The 14152-nt window shown below is 41.5% G+C and overlaps 1 protein-coding gene across 1 annotated transcript in view; it reads right to left on the minus strand.

The window, feature by feature from the left end:
- MIB1 (MIB E3 ubiquitin protein ligase 1) overlaps window positions 1-7562 on the minus strand; it is a 115683-nt gene extending 108121 nt beyond the window's left edge. Inside the window, exon 1 of the mRNA XM_082853110.1 lies at window positions 7213-7562. Coding sequence (XP_082709236.1) covers window positions 7213-7441 — 229 coding nt within the window. The 5' untranslated portion in view covers window positions 7442-7562. The remainder of the gene's footprint in view (window positions 1-7212) is intronic.
- Between the last annotated feature and the right edge of the window lie 6590 nt (window positions 7563-14152).

Consider the following 14152-nt stretch of genomic DNA (forward strand, 5'->3'; position numbering starts at 1 on the left):
TATTAAAATGTAAGAGGCGGGGACTTACATGGCGCAGTGGTTAAGAATCTGCCTGCCAAGGCAGGGGACGTGGGTTTGAGCCCTGGTCTGGGAAGATCCCACATGCCCCAGAGCAACCAAGCCCATGTGCCACAACTACTGAGCCTGTGCTCTACAGCCCGCGAGCCACAACTACTGAAGCCCACGCGCCTACAGCCTGTGCTCCACAACAAGAGAAGCCACTGCAATAAGAAGCAGGCACACCGCCACAAAGAGTAGCCCCCGCTCGCCACAACTAGAGAAAGCCTGTGCGCAGCAACAAAGACCCAATGCAGCCAAAAATAAAAATAAGTAAATAAATTTTTACTTATAAAGTAAAGTAAAGTAAATACTTTACTTTACTTTACTTATAAAGTAAAGTAAATAAATTTTAAAAAAGAAATAAATCAAGACTTTTAAAGAGGGGTTGCAACTGGCAGGTGCTAGCGTCACGGGGCGGGGGGTGCACATCAGGCTACTTCTGATGGTGTTGAAAATAAGCAAACTGGAATCAAATACTGACACTGAAATCCTGCTCAGTGAAATGATACCTGAAGGAAGAGCAAGCAAAACAAGAAAGAGTATATCCCTCCCCACCCCCAGCCCAGCCTCAGGGGCAGGAGCGCAGAGGGTGAACTGAAGGCACGAGACAACAGCTTCATAACCAGCAAGGACACATCAGAAATGTACTTCTTCCCTTTGGATCTATCGTCTATCTTCGTGAGGTCTCCTGAGAGCTAATGCGTCCAACAAAATCAAGAATGGAAACAAACTCAATTTAGAATCAGACTTGATTTACTAACATACTAAACCAAGATTTCCAAAAACAATGAAGAAAAATCACATTGCTCTCATTAAAAAGAAAAATAATAATCTGATGAGATGAAAAGCAAAATACCAAAATACCACCCTGAGGTTAGATCCTTTCAGTCTAAGTCTTTATCCTTTTTCTACATATATTTTTCCATAAAAAGAACTTTTAGTCTTTTTTCAAACTTACATAAAAAACACAGTATTATCTCCAGTATCTCCTTGAAATCTACTTTTTCACTCACCATATATCTGATAAATATAGGCTAATTCTTTCATTTTAACTGATAATATTTTATTGTATGGGACTCATGCAACATAATACACATAAAAATTTTCAGTCACTTCAAATTACTGCTTTTATAAACAAGACTGCAGTGAATTTCTTTATACATATCTCTTTATGGATGTGTACCTGAGAATCTCGTGACATAACATTTAGAAGTAAATTTTCTCAGTTGCAGGATACATGAATTTTTTTTTTTAATTTACAAGATGTTGCCAAACTGCTTCTCAAAGTAGTTGTACTAATTTACAATCCCACCAGTAACTTGAGAGTTCTGATTTCCCCATATTCTTTATCAATGCATACTATTTTTAGACTTTTAATCAATCTAAATGGGGTGAAGTCTCTTTTTTTAATTTGTATTTCCCAGGTTAGCTGTGATTTAGCTGTATGAATAGATATTAGCTCTTTACTATTAACATTAAATCAAATTTTCAAAGGTAGAGGGAAATTTATATTTAAATTGATATAATCCATTTATTTCATTGCTAAACGAAAAAGCTAGCTAGCTGGCTTCTAACTTCTAAATGAAAATTTTCTCCCACACCAGGTAATGTAAGTATCTATGTTGCCCCTGAGCACACACATACAAACAAATATTAATAAGCCAATTTTTCTCATAAAACAAAAGAAGCTTTATGAACAAGGTGAGTTTCAGTAAGATCTGATAGTTTAGAGATATGACCATGTCACATCTTCTGCCAAGAGCAGAGCTTGGCTTCAAGAGTGCAGGATGACTGGGACTTTGGGCCACTGTTTGGAACAAAGAAAACATAAAAGATGAAGAACCCCAATAAAGTAAAAAAACAATACCATATAGTAAAGGCTAACCAGCTGAGCTGGAGAATCTGACAGCCTCATGTGCAGCTCAATTACTTGCTTTGAGAGCAATTACTTTGCAAAAACTCTTTCACAGGACTGATATGTTTTCTTAAAGGAGGCTGAAGATAATTACATGTAATAAACTACCTGTCATGTTGGATACACACAGAAAAACCATTAATCTCCAACAATGTTACATTAAGTTAATCAAATAACCATATCACAGACTAGAATAAATTAAATTTCCTAATCAATTTTCCCTCAGGAAAAGTAATAAAAATGGTGATCATTTCTGAACTACTATACTATAAATGGAAGAGAGAATGATGAGGAAAAGCAATGAACTGGGTTTTCATCCCTACATCTGCCATTCACCAGCTTTGTGACTGGACAAGTCTCTTCATCTCTCCAAGCCTTCCCTTTTATCTGTGTTAGGCTAATATCTATCTAACCGCAGATCAAATGAGTCCAAAGTTCTTTGAAAAGAGCATTTTATTCAGAAAATATTCATCCAGAGCTATGGCTTTGCTAGAAAACGGAGATACAAGGAACACACACACACACACTCCTTCCTCTCAAACTAATAAACTCATGCAAAAGACAATTACAACACAGCATACCTGTGGCAGTAGACAGAAGCACAGAGTGCACTGTGATCACACTGCCTAGCAATTAAGGAAGGTGGAAGAGAGAACCTGGTGGGCAGCTACCAGGAAATACATCCAAAAGTAATACCTAATCCAGAGAGATAAGGCTGTAAAGTTTAGAACGAGAATATATATTAAGACAGCATTATATTTGCAGACAAATACATATATTAGAAAGCTGTTTCGGGACTTCCCTGGTGGCACAGTGGTTAAGAATCCGCCTACCAATGCAGGGGACTCGGGTTTGAGCCCTGGTCCGGGAAGATCCCACATGCCGCGGAGCAACTAAGCCTGTGCATCCCAACGACTGAGTCTGCGCTCTAGAGCCCGCAAGCCTGGGTGCCACAACTACTGAAGCCCATGCACCTAGAGCCTGTGCTCCGCAACAAGAGAAGCCACCGCAATAAGCCCGTGCACCGCAGCGAAGAGTAGCCCCCTCTCACGGAAACTAGAGAAAACCTGCACACAGCAACTAGGACCCAACACAGCCAAAAATAAATAAAATAAAATAAATAAATTTTTTAAAAAGAGTAGTGTTTTTTGTTTTTTTTAAAAAAGAAAGCTGTTTCATGTTCCTTTATTTCCTCCCCTTCTTCCTGCCCAATAATGTCAGTCTCCAAAACTGAAGACATATATTACTGACAGACAATGAAGGCTTGGAATCAGCTGAAGGGAAAAGGAAACAACAAAGAGCCTGGACATCTCAAAAGACAAGCAGTCACTTAGCATCCTGCTATTCAAAGTGTGTCCAAGAGCCAGCATCATCTGCATCACCTGGGCACTTTTAAACTACTCTTGCTGAATCCCATACCTACTGAATGAGAGTGTCTATTTTTAAAGGTTCCCAGTTAATCTGCATGCTTACTGTCCGTTTGAGAAGTACTGACAGGGATAACTATTTCTTGAGATCTTCAAGTTGATTTCTTGAGGTCCTCAGTTGCTGCAATTTACAAGGAGTATTAAAACTAGATGGACTTTCATCACTTAAAACATTGTTTTAGCAGATGAAGATAAAAAAGAAGACATTTTACATAGTATTTAAAATAGATAGGATCTATAGGAAAATCAAGTTTTCCTTACAGATGCCATTAGTAAAAAACCTCTCACAAAATCTCATCCTTTCCAGGTCTGGCATCCTATTCCCCAAACATTGTTCACACAAGCCCTGTTTTTTCCTAAGACTCTGTCCCCTGATAACACTCTTTTCTCCTGTAGTTCTAGAAACAGATCAGAAGAGAAAGAGGCGGCCTCAGAAAGGCAACGCTGAGGGTTATTAAGCCATTTCACTTTTTATCCAGGGTCAGCACTTCTAGACCTTCAATTGAATAATGACGTCTAAGGAGCTGGTCCACAAATGACCTAAGAAGCACTCTTTGCTAGGGGTGGAAGAAAACTACAAAGAACTGCCCCCCAAACAGCCTGGACCAAAAATACCAGAAACTAGTTTTAAATAAACGTAATCATCTATACTCCTAACTTTCGTTATCCATACCCAGGAGAGTAGAAAGAACTTTAATAGGAAACCCACATTTATTTTCTCCACTCTTTCTCTGGTAACAATACAACACTGCAGTCAAGTGACCAAAAAACAAGCATTAAGTAAAAACACATTTCTCCCCAAATCCTATAAAATCAGTACCTAAATGATAAAAGGTCAACTATACCTACTTGATTACAGACTTCACAAAATTAACTCCAAACTTAATTCACCAATAACATATATATTTTCACGATCTTCTTGCTCACGACAAATTAACCAAATATATCTGGATACAAAATAGAAGTTATATCATTCAAATATATACTAAATGCTCCTCTTCTCAAGGTTTTACTATCTTAGACTATAAATTCAAATTTATCATGTGTCACCTGAAAGAAAAAAAAAAACAAAGCTTCTGTGCCAAAATGTTACAGACCCCACATACAACCCTCAGACCAAATCTCCAACACACAGTAAAGAAATATCAGAAAGATTCAAAATGACTCAACCATTCCAGAATCCTTAATTCTCAGGAAAGTTTCACAGAATTTTATTTTAAAAGCTACCCATTTCTTAATTCCCAAACAGACTGCAATAAATTTTCTGTTCATATAATGTGGGTAACAAGTAAGGAACAAAGAATGAATAAGCAAAGACAATCTCAGTTGTCCTGGTAAATATTACAAGACTTTTAAAAACTAACTATGAAATTTAAGAACACAAAAGGCATAAAAATATAACACACACCTATGTACCACCACCCAGCTTAAGACATAAAACTTACCCAAAAAATTACCACACTCCACTTCCTTCAGTGTAAAGAGAGCCACTCCCTTGAACTTGGCATTTATTATTATTTTTTGGTACATTTTTACCACATATGTACATATTCCCAAACCAGTGAGTATCAACCCGCAGCAATCATACCTGGCAATGTCTGAAAAATGTTGGGTTATCATAACTGCAACCAGTGGGTAGAGGCCAGGGATGCTGGCCACAGTGCACAGGACAGCCCCCTCCAGCAAAGAATTATCTAATCAGTCCAAAACAGCAATATTGCCAAAACTGAGAAACCCTGTCCTAAACAACAAACAGTACTGTTCTACATTTTAACATACCATACATTTTCTTTTTAAAGAAACTTTACTTTCTTGCTTTATTTGCTTAACATTAATTTTCTCCAGAAATGTTTTTAAAATGTTTGCTAACAGAATCAGAGGAACAAGATGAATTGATACATACCAACAAATTAATGTGTAAAATTATCCTGTAAACTAAGATTTTTAAACCTCTGAAAAATACCTGTTTTTACATAAGATAACGAAACTATTTACACGACAGATATACTCCATACTAGAAAGCATACAGACAACATGAATATCCCTTCAGAAATTGCTGTAGTACAGAATTTGTTACACTTTACTTTTACCCTGGAAAGATATTTAAAATTCCCCATAAACCTACAATTACTGATCCCAAGATGCCTCCAAATTACTGAGCCCACACTTTAGCTTGAGCTAGCAGGATAAAATTTTAAGAGTGTGCAGAAACAGGAATATGCCCCATACAGTGTTGTAGGAGGGTAAATTGGGAAAATGTCTTCCCAAGGCATTTAGTCAACATCTCTCAAAATATTAAATATGTGCACTCTTTGATGCAGCAATTCCACTTCCAAAGTACTCAGCACACATGCACAGGATATATGTACAAGGAGTCATTCAATGCATCACCGTAAATAAGAAAACCTGAAAGAATACAAATGCCCATCAACAAAGCACTGGTTAAATAAATTACTGCATCCAATCACTGTAATATTATGCAGCTATGAAAGAATAAGGCAGACATCTATGTGCTAACATGGAACAATCACTAATAGGTACTATTAAGTTACGAAGCAAAAGTACAGAAAAGAATATAGTGTATTACCACTGGGCCTTAAAAGGGTTGCAGATTTACAATACGTTAATACATATGCTTGCAATGAGTATTCTGTAAGAACACACAAGAAACTGGTCCTGCACATAAATCCTCTGCAATGTTTAAAAAGCCAGCAAAGAAACACAATTTTATGAATTATCTATTCAAAACCTGAACTGCCTTGTGTTAATTTCCTTTTTATTGGTGCTAACAGTAACTATGTACCTATTTCAGGATTTGTTAGGTTTTGCCAAACTCAATCATAAAGCTTTAGAAATAGTTTATTTAAGCATTCTGAAAATTATCAAATTTTAAATTTGAAACTATTTCCTACTGAACAGAGTACCAAGGATAAATCTATGTGAAAATGAACTCGATTAAATTATTTTGAGAGCAAGCTTTCAGTTTATCATATTATATAAAAATCCTAGAGTCAATAACAAACAGTTCCCTGAAATTTGGTGAATCAAGAAAGACACTGACTCATTGCTGTGTTAATGGATAAGTCTCTGATATAACCTTACAAATGAACTGAGACGTTAAAAGATATCAGGTGTCCCCTATACCTATCTTCCACTTGAAAAGAGTATTTAACACAAAGAAAGGGTTCAACAGCTTAGGCTATTTTTCCCTCTATTGGTATAAAGATATACAACGAAACAAAATGAAAAATCATTCCACAGGGTACTAAGTAGCAGCATTCAGCTACTGAACTCCAAGTCTTTCTATGTGTTAGATGAGGAAGAAAAAAGGCTATCGCAACAAATCCGAGGTACCAACGGCCCCTCGGCAATTGTAACCGGTCAACTAAACACCATATGGCAAGGCAAGCCTCCCTTCAGACACTCATCACTCGGTGGCTGATTAATTTCAATGGCTTATTAGACAGGCCTCTCTAGACCCCTTCCCTAGAGGAGAAAGAGGAGGGGAAGTGTCTGCGGTCTTCCCGGTGCTTTGTGCCTTCCAGGCTTGAAAGCATCCCCATGATGGTGCAGCCATCATTCCCCTTGGGGATGGGACGGAGGGAAGAGAAGAGGGGTCTTTTTTGTAAGTTTTTGTTTACCAGGTATTGAACCTAAAATTCCCTTTGACTCCTTCCCCGCTCCCTCCAGCCAGGCGCTGCACGGTAGGCGTTCCACCACGGGCTTCTCCCAGGCCTCCCGACGCCCCCGCACCCCGCCTCGCCCCTGCCCCCACGCGCGCAGGCCCCGGGCCAGGTGGCCGCCGCTTACCCGTGGGCGCGCTGTCCAGGATACGCAGGTCGTAGGCCCCGGAGCAGCGGTAGTTGGCGGCGGTGCCGTTGTCCCACACCACCACCACCTCCTCGGGACTTTCGAAGCTCCGGACCGTGCCCACATGGCCCTCGCCGCCGTCCTGCTTCCCCCACTTCCAGTCCGGGCCGCGCACGACTCGGGCCCCGACCCCTTCCACCATCACCCGGTTATTCCTGGAGTTACTCATCGGGGCCCGAGCGGTGGGCTCCGCCGCCGCCGCCGCCGCCGCCGCCGCCGCCGGAGGACCCGTGAGGGAGTTGGGCCCGGGCCGGACTCTCGGCGCCGGCGGGGGCGGCAGCGAGCCCCGGGGGACGTGAGAATAACTCACGGGGGCGGCGGCGCGGTCCCCGCCGAGCCCAAAGCCGCTCCCCAGCCGTCGCCGCCGCGCCCCCCGCTCGGACTGAAGGCCGGACCGCAGCAGCTCCGAGGCGGCGGCGGCGGCGGCGGCGGGCGGGCAGAAAGGAGGGGGCCGTGGGCGGGGACTCCCCCGCTTCCTCCGGGCTCCCCGGCCGGGCTACAGCGACGGCCGCCAGGAGACCACGCTCTCCCCCGACCAGGAGCGCGGGGAGCACAGGGGGCCGGGGGAGGTTAACCCCGGGGAGACGGCGCGGGCGGCGGGGAGCAAGCTTAACTGCCGGCCTATTTTCTCCCCTGGGCCCTCGCTCCGGGGTGGACGCCCGAGCGCCGGCGCCGCCTCCTCCCCCGTGGGCACTGATGGTACCTGCCGGCGCCCGGCGAGCGCCCGGGCCCAGGGGCCCCCTTCTCTCTTCCCCCGCGCACGCCGCCGCGCTCCGCCCAGCAACAGAGTCTCCGCCGGGCGAGAGCGGCGCCACATCCGGGTACTGGCGCACCGAAGGCCGCAGCAGCACGTTGTCTGAGGGATTAGGACAGGGCTCCTCAGTAACAGTACGGTGGAAGGGTTTTGGAGAGTCGCGCGACTGAAGAAGGCAGAGAAAATCGTTCCCTAAGCGCCTTGCCAAGGCCCTGTGAGGGTACGCATGCGCAAGCGTTGGAAAAGCTAAGGGGCAGACGCCCAGCCCCAGTCTGAGACGATGGAGGGGCGGTTCCCTGGAGTTGTTGCAGATCGGTTGTGCCGCGCGTCCCATTGGCTGTGAGGGAAGGGGCGGGGCAAGGAAGTGCGTCTGGCCGATTTTTAGGTGGGACTGGAGGCAGTGAGGATCCGGATGTGGTCTGGGCTGCTGAAAGCGGGTACCTGTGGTGAGGTCGGTCTTTAAACAAGTTGTAGAGTACCTGGATGTACTAAGTGTGAATTTGGGATTACTTAACGTTTTAGTCTTTTTGCTTTTAATTTTTATTGGAGTATAGTTGATTTACAATGTTGTGTTAATTTCAGGTGTACAGCAAAGTGAATCTATTATACATATACATATATCTACTCTTCTTTAGATTCTTTTCCCATATAGTCCATTACAGAGTATTGAGTAGAGCTTCCTGTACTATAACAGTTGGTCCTTATTAGTTACCTATTTTATATATAGTAGTGTGTTTATGTAGTTTTCTTTTTTAACGGGGTGGGGAACAGGACAGATTATGACACAGATTAAGGGCAACCTGTATTTCTGTATATGTAAATTGAAAGTATTTCAGACCACAGTGGGTAATTAGTGATGTGTTTTTAAACTGAGCAGAATGTTACTGAATGATGTGTGTCTTGCCTTTATGTGGAGTCAGGGTGGTAAGTAGACTCCAAACAGCACAAGCTCCTGGGAGAGATTTTACAAGCATATTGCCCATTTAACAACATCTTGCCCATCCATTACATAATTCAGCCCCCAATCACAGAGTGGTTTCTGGCTGGTATTACTTAAATGACATCATGGTGTGTAGGATTTAAAATCATTTGTTCACCGCCCACACGGATGCATCGTTAGCATACTGTTGCTTTTCCTGAGTCAAGGGAGCAAGGAATACTCCAGCAGTATCGAATAATCAAGTGGAAAGAAAGGGGGTGTTAAAGAGTAACCAGTGGAAAAAAAAAAGAAGAGTAACCAGTGAATGATTATGTAGTGAAATAAATGTTCTTAATTTTTCATGTCAGTGAAACAGGAAAATACCAGTATGGAATCCCAAAGGCCAAACAGAGCTTATTTTAGAAACTAAGCAGTTCAAATATTTGTTCAAAATAAGCAGCCAAATATGTACTCTATTTCAAAGCATTTTCACCCTGGAAGTGTTAAATGTGCTATTCTTTCTCTGCCAACTCTTTCTTTTCTCTCTGGGTTCTTTTCTGGTTTCCTTCTTTTCTTGTTCACCTGTTAAATTGATCACATGCATTAATAACTTGATAAAAGATTTTTAGAAAAAAATATAGCCACTGCACAAGTTATACTGTGGTTGACTTTGTAAAGTAAGCTAACTCGAGAAAAGGCCAACTGAGATGATAAGACAATAGTGCAACCTTGCATTTTACCTCAAACCCAGTTTATTGATAATGGCTTTCCATACGTTTGATTGTGTTTATCTCACCCAAGAGTTTTATACTTATGAAGACATCATCTCATATTTAGACAGGCTTTTATTCTCAATACCAGAGATTTGTTATAATAACTTAGAATTTTATTTGTCCTTAAAATGGAAAAGGATCTTAAGAGGTGATCTAGCCCAGTGGTTTTCTTTTCTTTTCTTCCCCCATCCCTTCCCCGCTGCTTGACAAATCCTCTGTTCTTACCCTGACCTGTAACAGGAGCTAGGCGCTCTAGATGAAGCAATTCAGGAATTCCCCGGCCGTCCAGCAATATAGCAAGGCTGGTATCTGCCTGTAGTCTTCCCTTCCTCCTGCCTTTGCAGGGGCTCTGCAGAAACTCATCAAAACCTCTGGAGTACCACTGAGCACAATTAATCAAATTAACCTAATCCACATATTTAATAAGAAAATGAGGCCAGCACTGATTAAGTAACTTGTCCAGGATTTCAAAAGAAGTTAAGAAAAAAGCAAAAACTATAACCCATATAATACTGGATGAATTTATGTATATTAAACAGTCTCTTATCCATCCATCCCCTTATTAAACACATTGTGAATTTGTAACACTATCATGTTGCTAAGACTATTTCAAGGCCCTTAAATTAATTCAGTTTGCCAATGGTCTCTAAATATTTTTGATCATACAACCTTTCAGTACAAAATTTTTGAACACGTACTTCCAATATGTGTACTTATTAATGTATAACTTATATATGTATTAGCATGTTACATGTTATATAATATACTCAAAAATAGAAATTACAAGAGGATAAGATACCAAAGAAATAGGAAAGTTTTCATACTTTCTTCCTTCACTCCAATAGATCATCTCCTGCATCCCTGGATGTTTAAATTAGTATTCTCCAAAGTAGACACACCACAACAACAAGCTCATAATTACAGAAAATAGATTGGTGGTTGCCAGAGGCAGTGATTGGAGGGTGGGTGAATAGGGTGAAGGAGGTCAAAGGTACATACTTCCAGTTATAAAAAAGTCATCGGGATGTAATGTACAGCATGACGACTATAGTTAGTAACACCATATTGTATATTTGAAAGTTGCTACAAGAATAGATCTCAAGGGGCTTCCCTGGTGGCGCAGTGGTTGAGAGTTCACCTGCTGATGCAGGGGATACAGGTTCGTGCCCCGGTCCGGGAAGATACCACAGGCCGCGGAGCAGCTGGGCCGTGAGCCATGGCCGCTGAGCCTGTGCATCCGGAGCCTGTGCTCTGCAACGGGAGAGGCCACAACAGTGAGAGGCCCGTGTACCGAAAAAAAAAAAAAAGAAGAAGAATAGATCTCAAAAGCGCTCATCACAAGAAAAAAAAATTCTGTAATTATGTGTGGTGACAGATGTTAACTTATTTTGATGATCATTTTGCAATATATACAAATATCAAATCACTAAGTTGTATACTTGAAAGGTTGTATGTCACTTATACCTCAATAAAAAAAGAGTCTGGGAAATGAGAAGGGGGAAAATAATTGGTCTTATGCATAAAAAGTGTTGCACAGGACTTCCCTGGTAGTGCAGTGGTTAAGAATCCGCCCTCCAATGCAGAGGACTCGGGTTCGATCCCTGGTCAGGGAACTAGGTCCCACATGCATGCTGCAACTAAGGAGCACACATGCCCCAACTAAGACCTGGTGCAACCAAGATAAGTTAAATAAATAAAAATGAAAAATACATAAGCTCTTTTTAAAAATGTGTTGCACATTGAATTATATCCTCCAAAAAGATAAGCCCTGCTACCTATGAATATGACCTTATTTGAAAAAAGAGTGTTTGTAGATGTAATAAAGTTAAGATAAGGTCATACTGGAATAGAGTGGGCCCTGAATCCAATGACTGGTGTCCTTACAAGGGAAGGGAAAAGGAGATTTGGACGCACAGACATGGGGACGAAGGCCATGTGACAACAGAGGCAGAGATTGAAGTGATGCTCCTGTAAGACAAGAATGCCAAGGATTGCCAGCAGCCAGGAATAAGCAAGGAAAGATTCTTCCCTACTGCCTTCAAAGAGAGGGCACAGTCCTGACAACACCTTGATTTTGGATTTCTAGGCTCCAGAACTGTGAAAAAATAAATTTCTGTTGTTTTAATCCACAGAGTTTGTGATAATTTCTTACAGCAGCACTTGGAAACTAATACAACAAGAAAGGAAGAAAATAAGCATAGCTGTTACTGTCCTCATTGCTGTTACTGCTCACAATACCATAGTTGCTATTTATAACTCCCTCTTTCCATTACAAAGCCCACATTTCCTTTTCCCTCTGCCAACATGTCAACTGACTGTAGTCCCATACCTGGCAGGTGGTCCAAATCTTCATTTGTGAAGGACTTCACTCAGTTCTTAGTGGGTGGTTGTACTGTGATAATTAATTTTGTGTGTCAACTAGACTGGGCCACAGGGTACCCAAACATTTGATCAAACATTATTCTGGGTGTATCTGTGAGTGTATGTGTGTCCGGATGAGACTAACATTTGAATCAGCAGACTGAGTAAAGCAGATTTCCCTCCCTAACATGGGTGGGCCTCTTTTAAACAATTGAAAACCTAAATAAAACAAAATGTCTGAATAAGAGGGAACTTCTCCTGCCTTACTACTTGAGCTGGGACATTGGGTTTTCTTCTGGCCCTGGACTCAGCCCAAAACATCAACTCTTCTTGGGTTTGAGTCTGTGGACTTTTCGACTGGACCTTACACCTGTCATCAGCTTTCCTAGTACTCAAGCCTTTGGACTCAGTCTTCACGCATTAGCTCTCCGGCATCTCCAGCTTACCAACGGAAGATCTTTGGGCTCCCTCAGCCTCCATAATCCATGAGCCAATTCCTTATAGTAAGTCTCGCCATTATATATAAAGATGTATCCACTTATATATTATCATACATTAATAGTATATTTTATATATTTGTATATATTATATATATGAAGATGTGTGTGTGTGTACATTTATACATCCTATTGGTTCTGTTTCTCTGGAGAACCCTAACTAATACATGTAGTCTACTATTAAGTTTTACTAGAACATAAATGAACTATTCCAAAATGTACCCCCAAAGAATCTCTAGATTCCAAACACAGTCCTTTCTTAACCTTTTCGGTAGCAAGAATCCCATTTCCACTCAATAATTGGGACCCATCCCTCAGTCAGTACAGTTAACTCTCTTCTGTGCTTGTTGGTTTAGTGGTTTGAAAAACCCAAAATGTTCAAGTGTCAGTCTCAACCTCCAATTCAGTGGAAATATTTTGGTATCCTCTGGTGGAAACACTCCTCACTTGGGAAATAAGTTCTTATAACCAGTAAAACACACAGGTGTAGAAATAGGAATCCAAACATTGTTTCCAGGGTGGTTATCTACTAGTGTAAGAATGAAAAGAGCCATGTCAACCCCTTGATTCCTGAACCTGTTGACTATGACTATGGGTACACCATCTATCAGTCACATGTTCAAAGCACATATCTCAGTTGGTGTTCCATGGTCAGGCATTTAGTTTCAACCACAACCTAGAAGAAAGCAGGAGCTATTTCTCAAAGGGAGAATACTTATTGAAAGAAGAGGGCATAATTTTGAACTGAACCCTAGAGTTTTGCACTGGGATTCTACTATCAACATCTGACGGAGGATTCATATTGTATGACAGTCTGTCACAGACATGTAACAATATGGGCCTTGCTGGGTCATATGGCCCACATGACAGAGAAGCTTGCCCTGCAGTCTGGGCCTGCTTCAGAGTTTTTTCTTATTTTAGGAACTACTCAAAACTGGCTTGTACAAAGCAATGTAAATGTGATATATCTTGTCTCTAAAATACAAAAAGGTTCAAGTGTTTTTACCTCTTTCTTAGCAGCTAAAGGTACAATTTGCCTTTTATTTTACAGAGGATATTCTGATATGCCCCAGACCACTGGACTCCTGGCAACTTTATCAAAGTGATAGGATCTAAATTTTCCTAGATGATCTGCCATCCATTGGTATTCACGTGTCTTACTAAGGCATCTTGACACTTCGGGCCCACCAAGTCAAATCAATACAATGTCATCACTGTAATGGACCAGCATGATGTTCTGTGGGATGGTAAGGGAATCAAGGTCTCTACAAACTAGATTATGACAGAGAGCAGTAGACTTTACATAGCCCTGAGGAAAGACATTGAAGATGTGCAGCTGCTCCCGCTAGATGAAAGCAGTATGTTTGTGATGATGCCTGTCAAGTTGTACTGAGAACAAAGCACTTTGTAGATCAGCAGTAGCTGGAGCTACACATTGATATGCTCCATTAGAGAGACCACGTCTAAAAACAGTAGCTACAATTGAGTCACCACCTGATTAAGTTTGTAATAATACACAAGAGCCATCTTCCTTTGCAGGCTAAAGAGCAACTTAAATGGTGGGGGGGGGGCGGTG

Source organism: Leucopleurus acutus, assembly GCF_964270905.1.
Source record: "Leucopleurus acutus genome assembly, chromosome: 13".
In the NCBI taxonomy this organism is placed as follows: Eukaryota; Metazoa; Chordata; class Mammalia; order Artiodactyla; family Delphinidae; genus Leucopleurus; species Leucopleurus acutus.